This window comes from Mustela lutreola, chromosome 3, assembly GCF_030435805.1.
Source record: "Mustela lutreola isolate mMusLut2 chromosome 3, mMusLut2.pri, whole genome shotgun sequence".
Taxonomy (NCBI): domain Eukaryota; kingdom Metazoa; phylum Chordata; class Mammalia; order Carnivora; family Mustelidae; genus Mustela; species Mustela lutreola.
This window is the reverse complement of record NC_081292.1, coordinates 143441570-143462910: the sequence shown is the minus strand read 5'-3', so window position 1 is coordinate 143462910 and position 21341 is coordinate 143441570. Positions and strand designations below refer to the sequence as shown.

At 37.9% G+C, this 21341-nt stretch overlaps 2 protein-coding genes across 3 annotated transcripts in view; one reads left to right on the top strand and one right to left on the bottom strand.

Moving 5' to 3' along the window:
* The window catches only part of SLC25A12 (solute carrier family 25 member 12), a 211967-nt gene that overhangs the window by 141209 nt on the left and 49417 nt on the right, over positions 1-21341 (bottom strand). The gene's annotated exons all lie outside the window — the stretch shown is intronic.
* HAT1 (histone acetyltransferase 1) overlaps positions 1-21341 on the top strand; it is a 63112-nt gene that overhangs the window by 8645 nt on the left and 33126 nt on the right. For both annotated transcript variants that reach the window (XM_059167039.1, XM_059167040.1), the window contains exons 3-4: positions 9543-9618; positions 14520-14640. In XM_059167039.1, the coding sequence (XP_059023022.1) occupies positions 9543-9618; positions 14520-14640 (197 nt within the window). The remainder of the gene's footprint in view (positions 1-9542; positions 9619-14519; positions 14641-21341) is intronic.

Sequence of the window (21341 nt, the reverse complement as noted above, 5' to 3'; positions counted from 1 at the left end):
GTCTGTGTTTTTCTTCTTTGTGCTTACTTTTCAGGGGACGTGAAGGTCAGTTTTTTGTATTTTTTGTGACTACTTTCTTGGCCTTCCTACTCTACCACTTCCACCTTTACCAGTTTTAAAAGCATTAGATTTAACTAATGGTAAAGACTTGAAAGAATTCACCTTGATCATTATGAAGAAGTCCCCTTATGCCATTTAATGTTGTTGTTATTGTTTTTTACCTTCTACAATTTAGACTGCATTTTCAAGTTTTGTGGTTTGCATGATACACTTCTGACCCTTCTGCTTACTTTTTTTTTTTTTTTAAAGATTTTATTTATTTATTTGACAGAGAGAGGCAGTGAGAGAGGGAACACAAGCAAGGAGAGTGGGAGAGGGAAAAGCAGGCTTCCTGCAGAGCAGGGAGCCCAAAGTGGGGCTTGATCCCAGGACCCTGGGATCATGACCTGAGCCAAAGGCAGACGCTTAACGATGGAGCCACCCAGGCACCCCTCCCTCCATTTACATTTAACCTGTCATTTTTTTGTTTTTTTTGGTATGTCTCTTAGAGAGTGCATACTTAGATTTGATTGTATAATTTTTTTTTTTAAGATTTCATTTATTTATTTGACAGAGAGCGATTATAAGTCGGTAGAGAGGTAGGCAGAGAGAGGAAGAAGCAGGCTCCCTGCTGAGCAGAGAGCCAGATACGGGCCTCGATCCCAGGACCCTGAAATCATGACCTGAGTTGAGGGCAGAGTCTTAACCCACTGAGCCACCCAGGCGCCCTTGATTGTTTAATTTTTTTTACCTAGCAGTTTTATTTCCTTTATATGTATTGCTTGTTGCTTTTCTTACCTCATTTTCCTGTTGTTTCCTTGCAGTTTCTCATTCCTGTCTCTAACTAATGTGTTTTGTTTTCTTGACCTCTCACTCTCCAGTGTACTGTTTTAAATTTTCCTGGGGCGCCTGGGTGGCTCAGTGGGTTAATCCTCTGCCTTAGGCTCAGGTCATGATCTCAGGGTCCTGGGATCGAGCCCCACATCGGGCTCTCTGCTCGGCAGGGGGCCTGCTTCCTCCTCTCTGCCTGTGTCTCTGCCTACTTGTGATCCCTGTCTGTCAAATAAATAAATAAAATCTTTAAAAAAAAAAAAAAAAGTTGGAAATACAAAAATACAAAGACCTTTTTTTCCCTGAACTATTGGAGAATAAATTGCTGACTTGATGAGCCATTACCACATACTCTTTAATGTATACTGTGAACTAGGACATTATTATACATGGCCAGAATATAACCATCAAAATTAGAAGGCTTTATCAATACATTATCACCATTTATTTTTTTTTTAAAGATTTATTTATTTGACAGAGAGAAATCACAAGTAGACAGAGAGGCAGCCAGAGAGAGGGAAGCAGGCTCCCTGCTGAGCAGAGAGCCCGATGCGGGACTTGATCCCAGGACCCTGAGATCATGACCTGAGCCGAAGGCAGCGGCTTAATCCATTTAATTCTCAGACTCTGTTTAAATTTTCCCGGTTGGGGATATGGAAAATTTTGGTGGTAATTGACCTGTGAGTTTCATAGTAGACACAGGGAGTTGGAGTGGTGTGGGAGTTGGCATTAGATTAGTAGTTTCATACTGTGTGGGGTTGAGAATCCAGGTAAAAAGGGATAACCTAGGAACTTGACTGAAGTTTGCAGGAATAAAGACTATGATGGGATTAATTGTGATGGTTTCTAAAGTATATTGTATTGTAACATTAGGACCTCTAATGTTGCAGGCTGGTGGAGCTGATGGGAATGTTGCCAGGAGCATAGTAGGACCTGCCTTCAACCTTACATTTTATAATAGTGTATTTAAACTTACTTTGCAGTTTAACATAGCCAGGAAAGTATGTATTGGACAAAACACTAAGATTTCAGTTGTTTAAAGGACACAGGAGTAAGGGGTTCCTGGGTGGCACAGTTGGTCGAGCATCCGACTCTTGATTTTGGCCCACGTCTTGATCTCATGGTCCTGGGATCAGGCCCTTAGTGGAGCTCTGCACTGAGTGCAGAGTCTGCTTGAGATTCTCTCTCCCTCTCCCTCTGCCCCTCCCATTTTAAAAGCAGTCATGCTTTCTCTCTCTCTCAAATAAATAGAAGAATCTTTAAAAGAAAAAAAAGAACACAGAAGTATGAATAAACTTAGATATAGTCAGAGTACAGTTAGATACAGGGAATATGTGGCAGCATTTCTGAAGTGGAGCCCATTTATATCTGCATTATGAGCGCCTGTCGATAGATCATACATATGTTAAATACTTAAGCATTATTAAACTTTAAAACTGATTAATGTGCCTTGGTGATTTCTTAATTATGTTTTGGGCTAATAAGACATGTAGAATGTATCTTTTTTTTTTTTTTTTTTTTTTTCCAGGTCTTCATTTAAATTCCAGTTAGGGGTCACCAGGCTGGCTCAGTATTTAAGTGGCTGCCTTCAGCTCTGGTCATGATCCCAGCATCCTGGGATTGAGCTCCGCATGGGGCTCCCTGCTCAGTGGGAAGCCTGCTTCTCCCTCACCCAATCCCCCTGCTTGTGTCCCTACTCTTGCTGTCTCTCTCTCTGTCAAATAAATAAATAAAATCTTTTTTTTTTTTAAGATTTTATTTATTTATTTGACAGAGATCACAAGTAGGCAGAGAGGCAGGCGGGGGTGGGGTGGGGGGAGCAGGCTCCCTGCTGAGCAGAGAGTCCAATGTGGGGCTCCATCCCAGAACCCTGAGATCATGACCCAAGCGGAAGGTGGAGAGGCTTAAACCACTGAGCCACCCAGGTGCCCCTAAATAAATAAAATCTTAATAAATGTATAAATAAATAAATAAATTCCAGTTTGTTAACATACAGTGTAGAATGTATCATCTTTTACACATTTTGTCCCTCTTGAAATTACCGAAGTGATCCTGAGAACTAGGAAATATAGGAACTATATATAGGAGTGGAAACAACAGGATTTATATTCAAATAGAAGATTCATTGATGATTCAATGAATGTATTGAATGAGATGATTCAATGATCTGTGTTGGTGATAAGGTGCCATTTAGTATTCTGGGCCCTGATCTTCCATTTTTCTCCAAAAATGTAAATGACAGGTTCTCCTGAAAAGAAAAATTATTTTAAATTATTATAGTTTTTTATATTGTATATTCCTCTGTTAGAATAATACATATTTTGCGGAAATTTTGGGAAGTATGTAAGAATATAAGAAATAAAAATTACCCATAATTTTATCACTCAGAATAAAGTACTTCTATATTATAATTTGGGATAATTCCTTCTAGTTTTTTGAATTATATATTCATTTATGTTATTTCTTTTTTATAAAATTGAGGTTATATTGTCATGTTCTTTCACCTAAATGCATCATGAACAGTTTTCTGTCATCAAATATTTCTCAATAGCATTATGTTTAATATTTACATTAAAACTATTTCATTTATGTAATTTAATTATTCTACTATTGGTTGATTTGGAGGTTGCTTGCTTGCTCTCTTGCTTTACTGACATAACTGCATTGTAAAGATTTAGAAATATTTAATGTTTTTGATATCCAGGAGAGTTCACACTCTGTACATGTTCTCATGTACACGTATATATGTCAGGTTGATTCATCCTTAAGCCCATACTTATTTTTTTTAAAGATTTTATTTAACACAGAGAGAGAGATCACAAGCAGGCAGAGAGGCAGGCAGAGAGAGGAAGAAGCAGGCGCCCCACCTAGCAGAGAGCCTGGTGCGGGGCTCGATCCCAGGACCCTGAGATCATGACCCGAGCCAAAGGCGGAGGCTTAACCCACTGAGCCACCCAGATGCCCTAAGCCCATACTTATTTTGTGTCCATGAGCAAATTAGTCTTTTTTGCATTTTTCATCTGGAAATGGAGATAATAATAATGCCTACCTTTTATAGTTCTTGTGGGGATTAACTATAATATTTATAAAATCCTTAGCAAATTGCCTGGTACACAGTAAATGTTCAAGTGACAACTAATAATATGGTTAATAACACTGTGTGACTGCTTCTTATGAATATGTCCTGTGTTGGCATATGACACTGTTCACACAAAAACTTGTTCAGGAACGTTCATAGCAGCATTATTCATAATAACCCCAAAATGGAAACATCCTAAATGTCCATTAACTGAGGACTGGATAAGCAAAATATGGTATATCCATATAGTAGAATATTATTCAACCACAAAAAGGAATGAATTAATGGTACATGCTATAACATGGATGAACCTCTAAAATATACAAAGTGAAAGAAGCCAGACATGGGCAGCTGGGTGACTCTGTTAAGTTAGGAGGAGACAAACCTTGAGAGACCGTGGCTTCTGAGAAACAAACTGAGGGTTTTGGAGGGGAGGGGAGTGGGGGGATGGGTGACCCTGGTGGTGGGTATTAAGCAGAGCACGTATTGCATGGAACACTGGGTGTGGTGCATAAACAATGAATTTTGGAACACACAGCAAAAAATTAAATTAAAAATAAAGTTTCTGGCACTTGATCTGAGGGTTCTGAGTTCAAACCCTGTGTTGGGCTCCATGCTGAGTGTGGAGCCCACTTAAAAAAAAGAAAAAAAAAAAAAGAAGCCAGATATAAAAGGCACATATTGTATGATTCCATTTATGTGAAATGTCCAGAATAGACAAATACAGAGATGTGGTTTCATTTCTTTTGTGGTAATTACTACAGTTATGTAAGTATTGAGGGTTTTTCTTATTTTTTCAAGTAAGCTCTACATTTAATGTGGGGCTTGAACTCATGACCCCAAGATTAAGAGTCATATGTTCTCCCACTGAGCCAGGTGCCCTGAGGTTTTTTGTTTGTTTGTTTGTTTTTTAAATAAAAGTAGAGGGGCACCTGGGTGGCTCAGTAGTTCAGGGTCTTCCTTCGGCTCAGGTCATGATCCCAGGATCCCAGGGTCCCAGGATCGAGCCTCGAATCAGGCTCCCTGCTCAGGGGGAAGCCTACTTCATCCTCTTCCACTCCCCCTGCTTGTGTTTCCTCTCTCACTGTGTCTCTCTCTGTCGAATAAATAAATGGAAATATTTTTTAAAAAGTAGAAAATTCATCTTTGTTTCTTATCTGTGAGAGACTAACCTCCTAGTGCTAATTGTTGGTTCCTTTTATCTAGGCCAAGGACTTTTTACCTTAAAGACCCTTTTTGAGGAAATTACTTTTAGTCTAATCTCTGTAAAGTATAACCTTGGGTATTTTCTCAGTGTGTAATCCCAGGAATTTGGGGCAACTTTTGAGGAATCTGCTCTGTGTGGCTAACTGTAGTACAGTGAACAGTTTTTCATGTAATACAATGACTAATATAAAAACTTCATTTATTCTATACTAAAAAAATCCTTTGTAATAAACACAGCATTGGTTTTAAAGGATTTCTGTTAGATTCTTTCACCCAAATCTAATCAGAACCAAACAATAAGTATTTGACTATGTATTTACCCTTAAGCTATTTGATTTTTACTTCAGCTGAAAGACACATCACTTTGCTTTCTCTTTCTTTTAGTTCCTATTACCTATGGACTAAATTTCATGCTGAAATAATAAAACCTTAATAGTTTAGATGACAGGTATATTGGAAGAAGGCCAATCCAAATTATAGAAATAGTTATCACTGCATTTTTGACACTTGTTACATTTCTTTTCCTCTGTGTCTCTCATCACTACCGAAATACTATATATTAAAAGCAGTAGTTTGAAATTAATTTTTTTTAAAGATTTTATTTATTTATTTATATGACACAGAGAGATCACAAGTAGGCAGAGAGGCAGGCAGAGAGAGAGGAGGAAGCAGGCTCCCTGCTGAGCAGAAAGCCTGATGTGGGGCTCGATCCCAAGACCCTGGGATCATGACCTGAGCCGAAGGCAGAGGCTTTAACCCACTGAGCCACCCAGGCACCCCTGAAATTAATTTTTAATAATTTCTAGAGACTTCCAAACATTTTTAAATTTTAGAGGTCAGTAGTGGGAAATTTGAGGGGTTAAGAAGTCTAGACATATTGGATTTTTTTTTATTATGGAATATTATAGACATGCAGAAAATACAGAGCAGGGTAATGAGTATCATGATCCCATCACTTAGCTGTTTCACATCTTAACATTTTGATGTATTTGCCCAGGGTTTTTTTCAGTTTCAGTTTTCATTATGAAAATTTGTTAATACTGGGGCACCTGGGTGGCTCAGTGGGTTAAAGCCTCTGCCTTCGACTCAGGTCATGATCCTGGGGTCCTGGGATTGAGCCCCACATTGGGCTCTCTGCTCAGTGGGGAGCCTTCTTCCTCCTCTCTCTTTCTCTGCCTGCCTCTCTGCCTACTTGTGATCTCTCTCTCTCTGCAAAATAAATAAATAAAATCTTTAAAAGGAAATTTGTTAATACAGAGCAAAGTTAAGAGAATACAACAATACTTATGTATATATCCAAATCTAAATTCAACTATTAACATTTTATCATATCTGCTTTAATACATACTTTTTTGCTAAATAATTTGAAAGTAGTTTTTCAAAAAGATTTATTTATTTATTTATTTATTTGAGAGAAAGTACACACGCTCATACAGGGAAGAGGGAAAGAGGGAGAGGAAATCCCAAACAGACTGCACCAAACTTGGAGCCTGACTCAGGGCTTGATCTCATGACCCTGAGGTTACAACCCAAACTAAAACCAAGAGTTGGACGCTTAATTGACGGTGCCACCCAGGTGCCCCAAAAGTAGATTTCTGAACATCATGACAGTCCTAATACATGAATATTCACATAGATAACCATAATTCCATAATTATGACAATTCCTTTATTATACCTATGGAAATTAATGGTAATTAATAATTTTTATATAATTTTCTGATTTCTTGATTGTCCTTGAAAGTCTTCAGTAGCTTTATTTTTATTTTATTTTATTTTATTCTATTTATTTGCCAGAGAGAGAGGGAAGGAGGGAGAGGGCAAGGACGACCAGGGGAGTTGCAGTCAGAGTTAGGAGCAGGCTCCCTGCTGAGGAGGGAGCCCAGTGTGAGGCTGATGTGGGGCTCAGGACCCTGGGATCATGACCTGAGCTGAAAGCAGACACTTAACAGACTGACCCACCCAGGCAACCATTCAGTAGCTTTTTAAAAAAAAAAGTATTTAGGGGGAGGGGGGTTGGGAGAAGGGGGTGGGATTATGGACATTGGGGAGGGTATGTGCTTTGGTGAGTGCTGTGAAGTGTGTAAACCCTGTGATTCACAGACCTGTACCCCTGGGGATAAAAATATTTATAAAAAATAAAAAATTAAAAAGAAAAGTATTTAACCCAGAATTCAGTCAAGGATCATGCATCATGTTTGGCTGTAATGTTTCTTAAATCTCTTTTAATCCAGAACAGTCTTTTCTCCATACCATTGGTTTATTTGGAAGAGTAATGTTATTGAGTAGAATTAATAAACATTTACATTCTGGATCTGTATGTTTTCTTTTGGTAGTATTTAACTTGTTACCCTGTCCTTTATATTTCTTGTAAGTTGGAAGATTTAATTAAAGCTGCATTAGAGCTAGCATAAACATTTTTGGTAAGAAAATGTTTTATAGATGATGGCTGTATATTTTATATTGCATTGAAGCAGAAGACATACAATGTTGATCTATCCTGTAATGAGTGATTTTTTTTAATATTACTATTTTTAAAAGATTTTATTTATTTATTTGACAGAGAGAGATCACAAGTAGGCAGAGAGGCAGGCAAAGAGAGAGAGAGAGAGGGAAGCAGGCTCCCTACTGAGCAGAGAGCCTGATGCAGGGCTCGATCCCAGGGCCCTGAGATCATGACCAGAGGCTTAACCCACTGAGCCACCCAGGTGCCCCATAATGAGTGATTTTAAGTTAGATTACTTGGAAAGGTCATGCTGCGAGATCCCTACAGTGAATAGGTATATTTTCTTCTGTAAATCATTAATTTGCTGGATGATACCTACAACTTATCTTTTCATTCTTCAATTTAAAGATTTTGGTGAGGGGAGGGTAAGGGTTTTTTCACATTAGATAAGTTATTTTGGGAAAATGTCCACTATCAGAACTCAAATGCAAATGAGTAACAGGGTACCTGTTTCCATCTTAAATTGGTAGAAATTAAAGTTGAGATTACAGAATATTCTTGGGGAGATGGGAAGCAAGGGATTTTAAGTAGCTGCTAGTGGGTATATAAACTCTTAAAATATTTTTAGAGGGCATTTAAGTAATATTTATGAAAATAATTCAGTACTTTTACTCTGCATTTCTACTGCCAGGAACTTATTCCGTATGTACTTATAAATGTACAGAAAAGTGTATGTAAGGATGTCATGGATGTCATTGCAGCATTACTTTTTTTTTTTTTTTAAGATTTTATTTATTTATTTGACAGATAGAAATCACAAGTAGGCAGAGAGGCAGGCAGAGAGAGAGGGGAAAGCAGGGTCCCTGCTGAGCAGAGAGCCCAATGAGGGGCTCGATCCCCGGCCCTTGAGATCATGACCTGAGCTGAAGGCAGAGGTCTTAACCCACGGAGCCACCCAGGCGCCCCACAGCATTACTTTTTTTTTTTTAAACTGTCTTTTTTTTTTTTTTTTTTTAAAGATTTTATTTATTTAACAGACAGAGATCATAGGTAGGCAGAGAGGCAGGCAGAGAGAGAGGAGGAAGCAGGCTCCCTGCGGAGCAGAGAGCCCGATGTGGGGCTCGATCCCAGGACCCTGGGATCATGACCTGAGCCAAAGGCAGAGGCTTTAACCCACTGAGCCACCCAGGCGCCCCCACAGCATTACTTTCAATAGAAAAAAAAAAAAAACCACCTTAGGAACAATATGAATATCATCTTGCACTGATAAAGAATGATGTAATGATAAAGGCCTCCTTAAAACTCTGAGTACTCTTGGGGCACCTGCGTGGCTCAGTCCTTGGCTCAGGTCATGATCCCTGATCATGAGCCCTGGATCGGGCTCTTTTCTAGGCAGGAAGCTGCTTCTCCCTCTCCCACTCCCCCTGCTTGTGTTCCCTTTTGCTGTCTCTCTCTGGCAAATAAATAAATAAAATCTTATTTTAAAAAAAACCCACAAACTCTGAGTACTCTTATTCTCAGAATGTTTCCTATAGCGTTCTTTTTTAGTCCTTTTTTTTTTTTTTTTTTTTTTTTTATGCTGTAGCTTTGCTTGTCTCAAAGTGTCTTTTTTGGTTTTGTTTTCTTTTATTCTTTGCATTTTATGTAAACATACAGAAAAATAAAAACTAAATCAGATGCCTTTGTCATAGCTAGTTATCTAATTCTTAAAATCAGTAGGGTTTTTATGCTGATGCACTTAGTGATATTCTAATTTTCATTGTTCATTTGTCTCATGAGAATCCAGTGTAAATCATATAATGGAAAAGTGACATTTTACGTAAGAAGGATTGTTGGCTGTATCCTAGTTATAGTGAAATTCTTGAAATGGAAATACCTGTCACCTTTAATATCTTTAATTTAGTATCTTTAATATCTCTATAATTTTTATTCTTTTAAACAGTTCGTTTCCCTGAAGATCTTGAGAATGACATTAGAACTTTCTTTCCTGAATATACCCATCAACTCTTTGGGGATGAGTAAGTAACTTTGCCCAATCAGTGTGGCCAATAAAAAACTTTTTTTTCTTAATCTAGAAGTCAGACTTTATTTTCTTCGCTGTTTTTTATGTAATTTACTTTAAAATAGACATTAGAATGGCATTTTTGACATTGAGATACCAGTTTACTCTACAATACCTATCACATAGTGCTGTGGATATATTAGCTCATTTAATTCTCACAACAATCTTAGCGATGGTATTATCATTCATTACATTGTATATTGGTGGAATTGAGTAGCTCCTTATGGACATATGAATGACCAAATTTCAGATTCAGGCAATCTATGGAGCCCATATTTATAATTACCACTTTTTTCTTCCTGCTGCTTTGCTATACTGCTCTTAGTACAGAATATGCTCTCCCGAAGCTAGAAAGCTCAAGTTCTTCTATGACAAGTAAATAAGCAGTTAAAATAAATTTATCTATTTTAAAAAGCTCTTATTTATTTATTTGACACAGAGAGAGTCAGACAGGCAGAGGGAGAGGGAGAAGCAAGCTGCCCTGTGGAGCAGGGAGCCAGATGCAGGGCTTGATCCCAGGACCCCGGGATCATGACCTGAGCCCAAGACAGGCACTTAACCGACTGAGACACCCAGGCACTGCAATAAATTTATTTTTAAAAACAAGGTTAAAGATATGTCCTGGGATATTCAGCACAATTCCTTTATTTCCTATAGCTTTATTACATGATTAGAATAGTCAGTTACCTTTTTTTTAAAACTTTTGATGCTGAAAAAACTTATTTGCAGAAAGTTGTTAAGAGTAGTACTCTATGATGGGTACTTTAAGTACTGGGTGTTATAGGCAGCTGATGAATCACTGAACTCTACCTCTGAAACTAATTGTACACTGTATGTTAATTAATTGATTCAAAGAAAAAAAAAAGAGTAGTACTCTGTATATACTTCATTTAGATTCACCAGTTGTTAACATTTAGTTCTATTTGCTTTAATCATTCTTTCCTATATAGATATGTTGGTATGTTGTTGAACCATTTCAGTGTTGTTTGCAGATATATCTTGATACCTTACTCCTAAATTCTTTAGTATATATTTCCTAAAAACAAGGACAGTAACCATATAATTACCAAAATTCAGGAAATTTAACAATGCTGTTACTACTTTCTGAGATATAGTCCACATTTCAAATTTTGCCAGTTGGTTTCCAATATTTCTTTTATATATTTTTATTAAAGATTTTATTTATTTATTTACTTGACAGAGATCACAGGTAGGCAGAGAGGCAGGCAGAGAGAAGGGAGGAAGCAGGCTCCCCGCTGAGCAGAGAGCGCGATGCGAGGCTGGATCCCAGGACCCTGAGATCATGACCTGATCCGAAGGCAGAGGCTTTAACCCAGTGAGCCACCCAGGCACACCTATTTTTATTATTTTTAAGATTTTATTTTTTATTTGACAGTACAAGCAGGGGGAGCAATAGGGAGAGGGAGAAGCAGGCTCACATTAAGCAGAGATCCCAGTGCTGGAACTCCATTCCCGGACTCTAGCTGGGATCATGACCTGAGTCGAAGGCAGACGCTTAACCAACTGAGACACCCAGGCACCCCACATACTGCATTTAGTTGTCATATCTCTTTGGTCTTTACTCTGCAACAGTTCCTCAGCCTTTTTTTGTTTTCCATGACATGGACATTTTCATAGGGTATAGGTTTTTATAAGCCTTCATTTTGCGTAGTTTGTTTCTTTGTGATGAAATTCAGATAATATACATTTTTGTAGTACCACAACAGAGGTTGTATGTGTCTGTCTCAGTCTGTCACAATCAGATAATCCATGATATTAATTTGTTCCATTGTTCATTAACTTGGATCACTTAGTTTAGAGGTATGTGTCATTTTCTGCACTATAAGGTTTTTCCTTTTATTATGTAATCTGTGGGGAGATACTCTGAGACTGAAAAGATCCTATTTCCCATCAGACTTTCACCCAGTAGTTTTTATTTTATTTTAAGATTTTATTTATTTGACAGAGGGAGAGAGATCATGAGTAGGCAAAGCAGCAGGCAGAGAAAGGAGGGGAAGCAGGTTCCCTGCTGAGCAGAGAGCCCAATGCGGGGCTCAATCTTAGGACCCCGAGATTATGACCCGAGCGGAAGGCAGAGGCCCAACCCACTGAGCCACCCAAGCACCCCTCACCCAGTAGTTTTATTTTTATTTTAAAGATTTTATTCATCTATTTGACAGAGAGAAAGATCATAAGTAGGCGGAGAGTCAGGCAGAGAGAGAGAGAGAAGCAGGCTCCCGCTGAGCAAAGAGCCCGATGCGGGGCTCGATCCCAGGACACCGAGACCATGACCCGAGCCGAAGGCAGCGGCTTAATCCACTGAGCCACCCAGGCGCCCCAGTAGTTTTAAATCCCTTGATGATTCTTGCTTGAATCTTTTATTGTGGTGGCAAAATGGTGATTTTCTAACTCTGTTATACTTTCTACATTTATTGGCATTCTCTAAGGAAGAGCTTCTCTTTTTCCCCTTATGTATTTCTTTGTTTATATCAGAATAGACTCAAAGATTCTTTTTTAATCCAAGGGGTCATAATCTGCTACTGTTATTAATTATGATGGTCAAATTATCCCATTTCAAACCAGTTTTTGAATCCTTTTGATAAACCATCATCACTTGGGGGTTACTTCACTTTGAAATACAATAAGATGTTCGAGATTCATCTTCTACTTACTCTACTAGTTCTGGAGTTAGCCATTTTCCCAAGGAAACCTGCTTTGTTGTAGTAGGAAAGGGTGTTTTGACATGGTTGACATTTAAAATATTGCCCTCGTGGCTATTATACTTATGTCTTATTTCATCATTGTTCACATATTTATTTATTTATTTATTTTAAAGATTCCATTTATTTATCAGAGAGAGAGATGGGGGGAGAGAGCAAGCACAGGCAGACAGAATGGCAGGCAGAGGCAGAGGGAGAAGCAGGCTCCCTGCTGAACAAGGAGCCCGATGTGGGACTCGATCCCAGGACGCTGGGATCATGACCTGAGCCGAAGGCAGCCGCTCAACCAACTGAGCCACCCAGGCGTCCCTGTTCACATATTTATTTAATGTGTTTAGAAATTAACAAATGTCTCTCTATGGAACAAATTTCCTCAGAACTTTTCATTATTAATGTATTGGATTGGGCATTTTATGTGCTTTTAAATATTTTTTTTTTTTTTTAAAGATTTTATTTATTTATTTGACAGAGAGAAATCACAAGTAGTCGGAGAGGCAGGCAGAGAGAGAGGGAAGCAGGCTCCTGGCTGAGCAGAGAGCCCGATGCGGGACTCGATCCCAGGACCCTGAGATCATGACCTGAGCCGAAGGCAGCGGCTTAACCCACTGAGCCACCCAGGCGTCCCATGTGCTTTTAAATATTAATAATTCTATTTTAGTACATATTGATTCATGCCAAAATTTGAACCTTTTGTATTTTTTTCCTTTTGTATTTTAAATATGTTTTGTTTTATTATAAAGAGAAGAATATTTTTGGGGGGGATCTCTATCGTTAAGGAGCTATTTATTTTATTCCTTTCCTCTTCCTGCTATTTAAAATATCTTCCTTAGGTGCATAGAATCCAGTCTTACAGATTGCTTCTCAGTGGTACTTTGTACATTCATTCTGTTTTACATGTCATTAAAAATGCTTACATACTTCCCTTCTAAGGTAGACAGGTGACAGTCACATAATCATAACCCTGTATCTTATGACTCAAGTATGACATTGGTCTTGATCCTACTTATCATTGCCACTGCATTTTATGCACATAACTTTCAGAGTCCTGGAATAGACCCTGCTTATGTTTTATTTTGGTAGCCTGGACAGAAATCTGAAAATGACACTGCTCCTTTCAGGCACTCTTCTTCAGAATTCACCAAAAAAAAAAAAAAAAGCTTTATTGAGATGTAATTTACCATATAATTCATCCATTTAAAGTATACAATTCGGTGATTTTTAGTATATTGTGTTGTGCAGTCATTACAGTCAATTTCAGAACATTTTGTCATTCCCACCAAAATTCCCATAACCATTAGCAGTCATTCTCTTTTTCCTCCCTTAATCTCCCCAGCCCTAGGAATCACTAACCTACCTTCTGTCTGTATAGCTTTACCTATTCTGGATGTTTTAGATGCACATTTTGGTATACTCCTTTTTAAGCCAGAAAAGAGAATATCAAAGTAGAAGTGGGTTGAAAGGAGCAGGGCTGGAAAAACAGCAGCTCTAGATCTGCTTTCTGAGTTCATAGGGTGATGTAATTAGATAGGTGCTTCTACCATTTTCAGCAGCTCTGGATGTTAATGATGGAAGCAAGTGGTAAACTGGAGGAAAGACTGGGCCAAAGCTACATCTTAGCTGCTTGCCTAGCAAGGTACCAGTTTCATACCACTTGTGTCTGATTTGAAATGCCTTCTGGTACTAGTAATAGAAGAAGCAGCCACAATGATGTATTACATTTATTACATAACTTGTATAACATGCTGGTCAACATTATAAGCTGTTTATAGGTATTAACTTGCTCATGTAACCCAAACAATGTCCCTGAGGTAGGTGCTATTATTCTCTCGTATTCTATTATTTTGAAGATTTTATTTTTATGTAATCTCTCCACCTAAGATGGGGCTTGAACTCACAACCCTGAGATCAAGAGTCATGTGCTCTACCAACTGAGCCAGCCAGGTGCCCCTCTCTTATTTTATAAATGAGGAAAGCTGAGGCAGTTTTATTACAAGTACTTGTTTCTAAAATAAGTATGGTAAAATCTTGAAACTACCCATAAAGTTAAACTTGTTTATATAGAGAGCTAATTCTTTGTAATGACTTTGCAAAGAGTCTTTCTGGAGTCTCAGATTACTGATATTTTTCTCCTTTTCAGTGAAACTGCTTTTGGTTACAAGGGTTTGAAGATCCTCTTATACTATATTGCTGGTAGCCTGTCAACAATGTTTCGTGTTGAATATGCATCTAAAGTTGATGAGAATTTTGACTGTGTAGAGGTAAGAACAATAATAAATTTATCTTTAACTCTGCTTTCCATTTGAGTAAAAAACAGGTTTTAAAATTTAAAAGCTTGAGGGAGGAGGGAAAATTTTATATAGTAGCTTTAAAACCACGGATTGGGGGCGCCTGGGTGGCTCAGTGGGTTAAAGCCTCTGCCTTCAGCTCAGGTCGTGATCTCAGGGTCCTGGGATCGAGCCCCGCATCGGGCTCTCTGTTCATCAGGGAGCCTGCTTCCCTTCCTCTCTCTGCCTGTCTCTCTGCCTACTTCTGATCTCTGTCAAATAAATAAATAAAATCTTAAAAATATATATAAATAAAACCACGGATTGTCTTTATTTATGGAGGTAATTGCCTTCCTGTCACTACAGTTAACCTTTGATCACGATCCTTAGCCTAATCTATTTCCTGAGTGGACCTTCTCTAAAAACCCTTTACTTTTATGATCAGAGTTGTATTTTGTTTACCAACGTCTGTTTTTTTATTGTGGATATGAAAATTACTTCACTTCCCAGAAGTTAAATAAGACAGAAGGCAATAGCTAAATTTTCTACTTTTTCTTCACATAGAATTTGCCCATTTAAATTTCTCTTGCTAATTTCTGATTCCATAGATTTTGCTAACATATTTCCTTAAGAACATGAGCATTTAAGCTGATGACATAAAACTTTTGAAACAAATGAACCAAAAGAGAGTGAAGGCAAAGAGAGGCATTAAAGAGAACGCATCCAGGGCAGGCTGAATTACCAGCCCTCAGGAAGCAGAGGCAGAATGATGTGACCACAAGCCAAGGAATACTGGTAGCCACCAGAATTAGAAGAACCACAGAAAAGACTCCACTGGAGTCTGGGGAGAGTGTGGCCCTGTTGACACTTTGATTTTAGTACAGTGATAGTGAATTTAGACTTTACCTCTAGGCTGTGAGAGAATCAATCTCTGTTGTTTTTTTGTTTTTGTTTTTTTAAAATAAGATTTTATTTATTTATTTGACAGAGAGACAGACAGAGATCACAAGTAGGCAGAGAGGCAGTCAGAGAGAGGAGGAAGCAGGCTCCCTGCTGAGCAGAGAGCCCGATGTAGGCATGACCTGAGCTGAAGGCAGAGGCTTAACCCACTCAGCCGCCCAGGTGCCCTAAATCTCTGTTGTTTTAAGCCTCCAAGTTTATGGTAGTTAGTTACAGCAGCCATAGAAACTAATACAGATTTCCATACCAGAAAGTGGGGTGCTACTGAAAAAAATAAAATGTCTTTGGAAATGGGTTACAGGTATAAACTTGAAGAACTTTGAGGCACATGATAGAAGCGTAGACTCCCTTGAATAGATGGTTGGTAGAAATATGGACTTTAAAGGCATTGTTGGTGAAGGCTCAGAATAAAGTTAGGAGCATGGGAGAGAAAACTTGTATTCTTAGGGAATAATGTACCATCACAAATAGTATGTTGGTAGAAATAGGGATGTTGAAGAAGTCAAAGAGAAATGAAGATATTATTAGAAAATGAGGAAAGGAGATATTTATTATATAGAGCCAGGAAGCCTAGCTGAATTGTATCCTACATTTATATAGAAATGAGAAGATATAAGCCGTGAAGTTGGATATTTAGCTGAGGAGATGTCCAAACAAAGTATTTAAGTTGTAGGCTGGTTTCTTATGGCTTATAGTAAATGTAAGAGGAAAGGAATAGATTGTGGGAAGAACTGTAAAGCAAAAAAGATCCAGGACTTGATTTGGGAGATTCTCAGTCTATTCGGGTAGCAGAATACACTGAAATTAGGAGATTCATTGTCAGGAAAGTGTGCTTTAGAAAGAAATCCAAGAGCATGGCTAGATAACCTTTTGTTCTTTCTGAAGGGATTATGCACAGGACTCTTGGATTTCCTCAGTAATCTCAGTAAAAGCCAGAAATAGAGATTGAATAAAGTCCTTTGTAGGACCATCTTATCTAATGATGTGAACCCTCTTGGCAAATACAGGTGACCTAGAAGAGTTTTAAGAATGTTTAGTCAGCAGAAACACTGCCAGTTTGAACTGACAGGTTGAGGAAAGGCTAATGAATTTCCAAAATTCTATAGGTAGGAAATGGGCTGATTGCACTACTCAGCTACAAACATGTGCTTCCCTTCAAGAAAAAGGAATAATGGCCCAGAAGGTAGAGCCACAGGCCACAGTATTCTCAGGTTTTGAACACTAATGGAATTTGACCTTCTGAATTTTGAATTGCTTGGTTCCAGTGACTCCTTTTTTCCTATAGTTTTCTCCTCTTTGGAGTCGGAAACTCCATAATTTATCCTGTGCCTGTTTCACTACTATATTTTAGAAGTGGTAACTTATTTTCTAGTTTTACAGGTGGAAAAGAATTTTGCCCCATGGTGTATATCATACCCAGAGTCTATTTGAATAACTTAGATAATGACATTTTGGACTTGAGCTGATGATGGAGTGTTTGAAACTTTTGGGGATGTTGGGATGGGATGATTGTATTTTGCATGTTTGGGATAGACATGAATCTCTGAGGAATCTGAAGAAAGTTATGTTTTTTAGGGTTCTGTTTCTGGGCATTCTTATTTAAAGGCATTAAAACTTTTTTTTTAAGGTTTTATTTAAATTCCAGTTAGTTAACATACACTACAGTATTAGTTTCCAGTGTATAATATAGTGATTCAGTAATGCCATACATCACCAATGTTCATCACAGCAAGTGTACTACTCTTTAATCCCATCACCCATTTAACCTGTCCCCCTACCCACATCCCTTCAAGGCATTGAAACTTTTCATCAAGAATTACTTCAGAGGGCGCCTGGGTGGCTCAGTGGGTTAAGCCGCTGCCTTCGGCTCAGGTCATGATCCCAGGGTCCTGGGATCGAGTCCCGCATCGGGCTCTCTGCTTAGCAGGGAGCCTGCTTCCTCCTCTCTCTCTGCCTGCCTCTCCGTCTACTTGTGATTTCTGCCTGTCAAATAAATAAATAATAAAAAAATCTTTAAAAAAAAAAAAAAAAAGAATTACTTCAGAGTTGATTTTTTTTTTTAATGAAATGCCATTTTGTCACTGAATCACATTTATAAAGTTGAAAATTGCATTCTTAGAGTAAAATCTCTTCTCACTTGAATTTAAAAATCTAGGAGGTTTTATCAGATGAGATCTGCTATATTGAGAATACCGTGCTTCACGTAACTAAGCAAAGATTTTATGTATCACTGCATTCTGATATCCTAACTCCCTTCTGTACAAGTAGTAATTCCTAACACATTAACAATTAAACTTTTTCAAGGCTTTAAACTGACTTTAAACTTCTGATTTAAATCTTTTGCCAACCTCATGCCCCAAAACTTCTTGTGACTTGGGACTGGTTGATTTGGGGTTTTTTTGGGTTTTGTTGTTGTTCTTTGTTGTTGCTGTTGTTGTTGTTAATTTTTAAAATTGTGTTTCATTGTAAGGACTTGCCCAAATTCATACGATGCTAGATAAACTAGCATGCAAAATAGGCTTATTAAAGTGGAGTTTTTTTCCTAATCATATGTTTCTTATTAGATTATTAAATTCTCAACCCCAGCTATATACTCTTATTAAAAATGCAGGTAGTAGTTTCCCTAGTGTTGTACAAAATTTACTGTTTTTGAAGATTTTGGTGTCTTTTTTTTTTTTTTTAATGTTCCAGCTGATAATGCTGAATTGATTTCTTCCAAAGGAACTATTGACTTAGTTATTGGTAAATCTTTCAAATACTATTTGCAGTGAAAATAGCTATGTATTTGCATTGACTTCTAATTGCTCCATTCTTGAAAACCAGGTTTTTCCATTTAGAAGTACTGTGTTATGAGTAAGGAATCAATCTTTTATAATGTCTTCTTATGGGATTATTTGCTTCATGGTCGAAGATCATTTATTTAAATTACATGTTCAAGCAAAGATTTTTTTCCCCCTTATAAAAAAAGAATGGGTAATGGATGTGGAGGGAATGGGCTTGCCTCTTCTATCTCAGTTTGCATTGAGAATGTTCATTCCACAGTGCCTCTGTGTTCTTGATGCCAGGGAAAGGGGGCAAGAAAACCAAATCATTCCTCTTATGGGAATGAGCTAGGAGGAACAGTCAGTAAACAAATAGTAAGTAGTGTTACGAAGAAACACTTTGCTGGTTCCTTCATAGAATGAAGAGGAGCCAATGTAATGTAATAACCTGAGGGAAGAGCCTAGTAAGAAAGACCCTGAAAGGAGAACACTCAGAAATATCTGTTGTTAAATGGTTATGGTAATGGAGAGAAGGGTAGGAGATGGTTGAAGGGGTTGGCAAAACTAGATCTTTTCAGGTAAAGAATAGTTGACAGTTAACCTTTAATAGTTAACCTTGAGAGGTTTTAAGTAGGTAAGAGTCATATGATGATCTATATTTTCAGAAGATTTTTGGGGGGGCGCCTGGGTGGCTCAGTTGTTAAGCGTCTGCCTTCGGCTCAGGTGATGATCTCAGGGTCCTGGGATCGAGCCTCACATCGGGTTCCCCCACTCAGCGGGCAGCCTGCTTCTCCCGCTCCCATTCCCCCTGCTTGTGTTCCCTCTCTTGCTGTCTCTCTCTGTCAAATAAATAAATAAAATCTTTTTTTAAAAAAGTGGGGGAGGGTTGGTTTGGCTGCTTTGCAGAGAACACACTACAGGGGGAAAGAGTAAAAGAAGGGAGACCAGAACGTTGCAGTGTTACAGGTGACACTACATTACATTTAGTTGGCTGTCTGGGGATATATTTTGAAGATAGAGCCAGTAGGATTTACTTTTAAATTAAATTTAATGAAATGGAAGAGAGAAACAAGGAGGATCCTATTGCTTACCTTTAATAATAGTACTATTAACTGAGTTAAGAAAGATTAGAGAAGTAGGTCTAAATAGGGGGAAAAAATCAAGATTTTTGTTTTAGGTATGTTATACTTGAGACTATTATATATCATATTTGAGTTTTCACAGACTATAATATGTAGTAGTATTTTTGTGTATGAAAGATCAACTCTTTTAGGTGAGGTGGTTAGAAACCATGGCATATTAGCTTAGAAGTTAATTTGCTTATTAAAATTTTGCCAGTACATTAATCTTTCATTATCCATTTTTCTTTTCCAAGCTGAGTTCTCCAGTTCCATGTGAAAGTTTTTAGACACAATTGAGAAGCTTATAAAACATCCCCACTAGCCATCATCTTTAAAGGCAACATAATTATTCTGAATTTTACTACAATAAACTTTATTGTTCAGACACTTTTGGTTTGTTCCTCTTATGGTTGTCTCTGACCTTTGCTTTTACTGATACCTCCTGACCTCTCTTTAATTGAAATAGAATTGGCATACAGAATCCTTTTAGTTTTTAGGTATATATTATAGTGATTCCATTTTTTGTTGTTGTTTAGTATCTTTATACATTATGAGTAATTCCCATGGCAAGTCCAGTTATCATCTCTCACCATACAAAGTTACTAAAATTATTGACTGCATTCCCATATGTGATATCCCCATGACTATTTTATTTTTTTTTTTTTTTTTTTTTTTTTTTTTAAAGATTTTATTTATTTATTTGACAGAGAGAGATCACAAGTAGTCAGAGAGGCAGGCAGAGAGAGAGAGAGAGAGAGAGGGAAGTAGGCTCCCTGCTGAGCAGAGAGCCCAATGCGGGACTCGATCTCAGGACCCTGAGATCATGACCTGAGCTGAAGGCAGTGGCTCAATCCACTGAGCCACCCAGGCGCCCCCCCATGACTATTTTATAACTGGAATTTTGTACTTCTTAATCCTTTTCATCTATTTTGTCCACCCCCCTCAACTCCCACTCCCATTCCCCTGTCCAGTAACCAACAGTTTGTTACCTGTATATATGAATCTGTTTCTGTTTTGTCTTGTTTACTCGTTTGCTTTGTTTTTTAGATTTAATGTAGCATAATACCCTGTAGGTCCATCTGTGTTTTTGCAAATGGCAAGCTTTCATTTTATGACAGTAATATTCCATTGTGTGTGTGTGTGTGTGTGTGTGTGTGTGTATTTAAATATATCTAATCTTTATCCATTCATCTATGATGGACACTTAGGTTGCTTCCAAATCTTGCCTATTGTAAGTAATGCTGCAATGAACACAGGGGTGCATGTATCTCTCCAAATTGGTGTTTTCATTTTCTTCCAATAAATATCCAGAAGTGAAATTGCTGGATTATTTGGTAGTTCTTCCTTTATTTTTTTGATGAAACTTCATACCATTTTCCATACTGGCTGTACCAGTTAACATTCCCAACGACAGTGTATGATGGTACTCCACTTTTTTTTTTTTTTTTTAAGATTTATTTATTTATTTGAGAGAGATAGCAACAGAGATAGTGAGAGAGGGGCAAGTGCAGGGAGGAGAGGGAGAAGCAGACTCTCTGCACAGCAGTGAGCCCAATGCCAGGCTCCATCCCAGGATCCTGGGATTATGACTTGAGCAGAACGCAGACACTTAACTGAGTGAGCCACCTAGGTGCCCCATCTCTACTTTTTATATGATGTGATCCCATTTGTTTATTTTAGCTTTTGTTGCCCTTGCCTGAGGAGACTAGTCTAAAAAAATATTGCTAAGACCAATGTTAAAGAGCTTATTACCTATGTTTTCTTCGAGGAGTTTTATGGTTTCAAGTCTCACATTCAAGTCTTTAATCCATTTTGAATTTATTTTTGTATGTGAGGTACAAGAGTGGTCCAT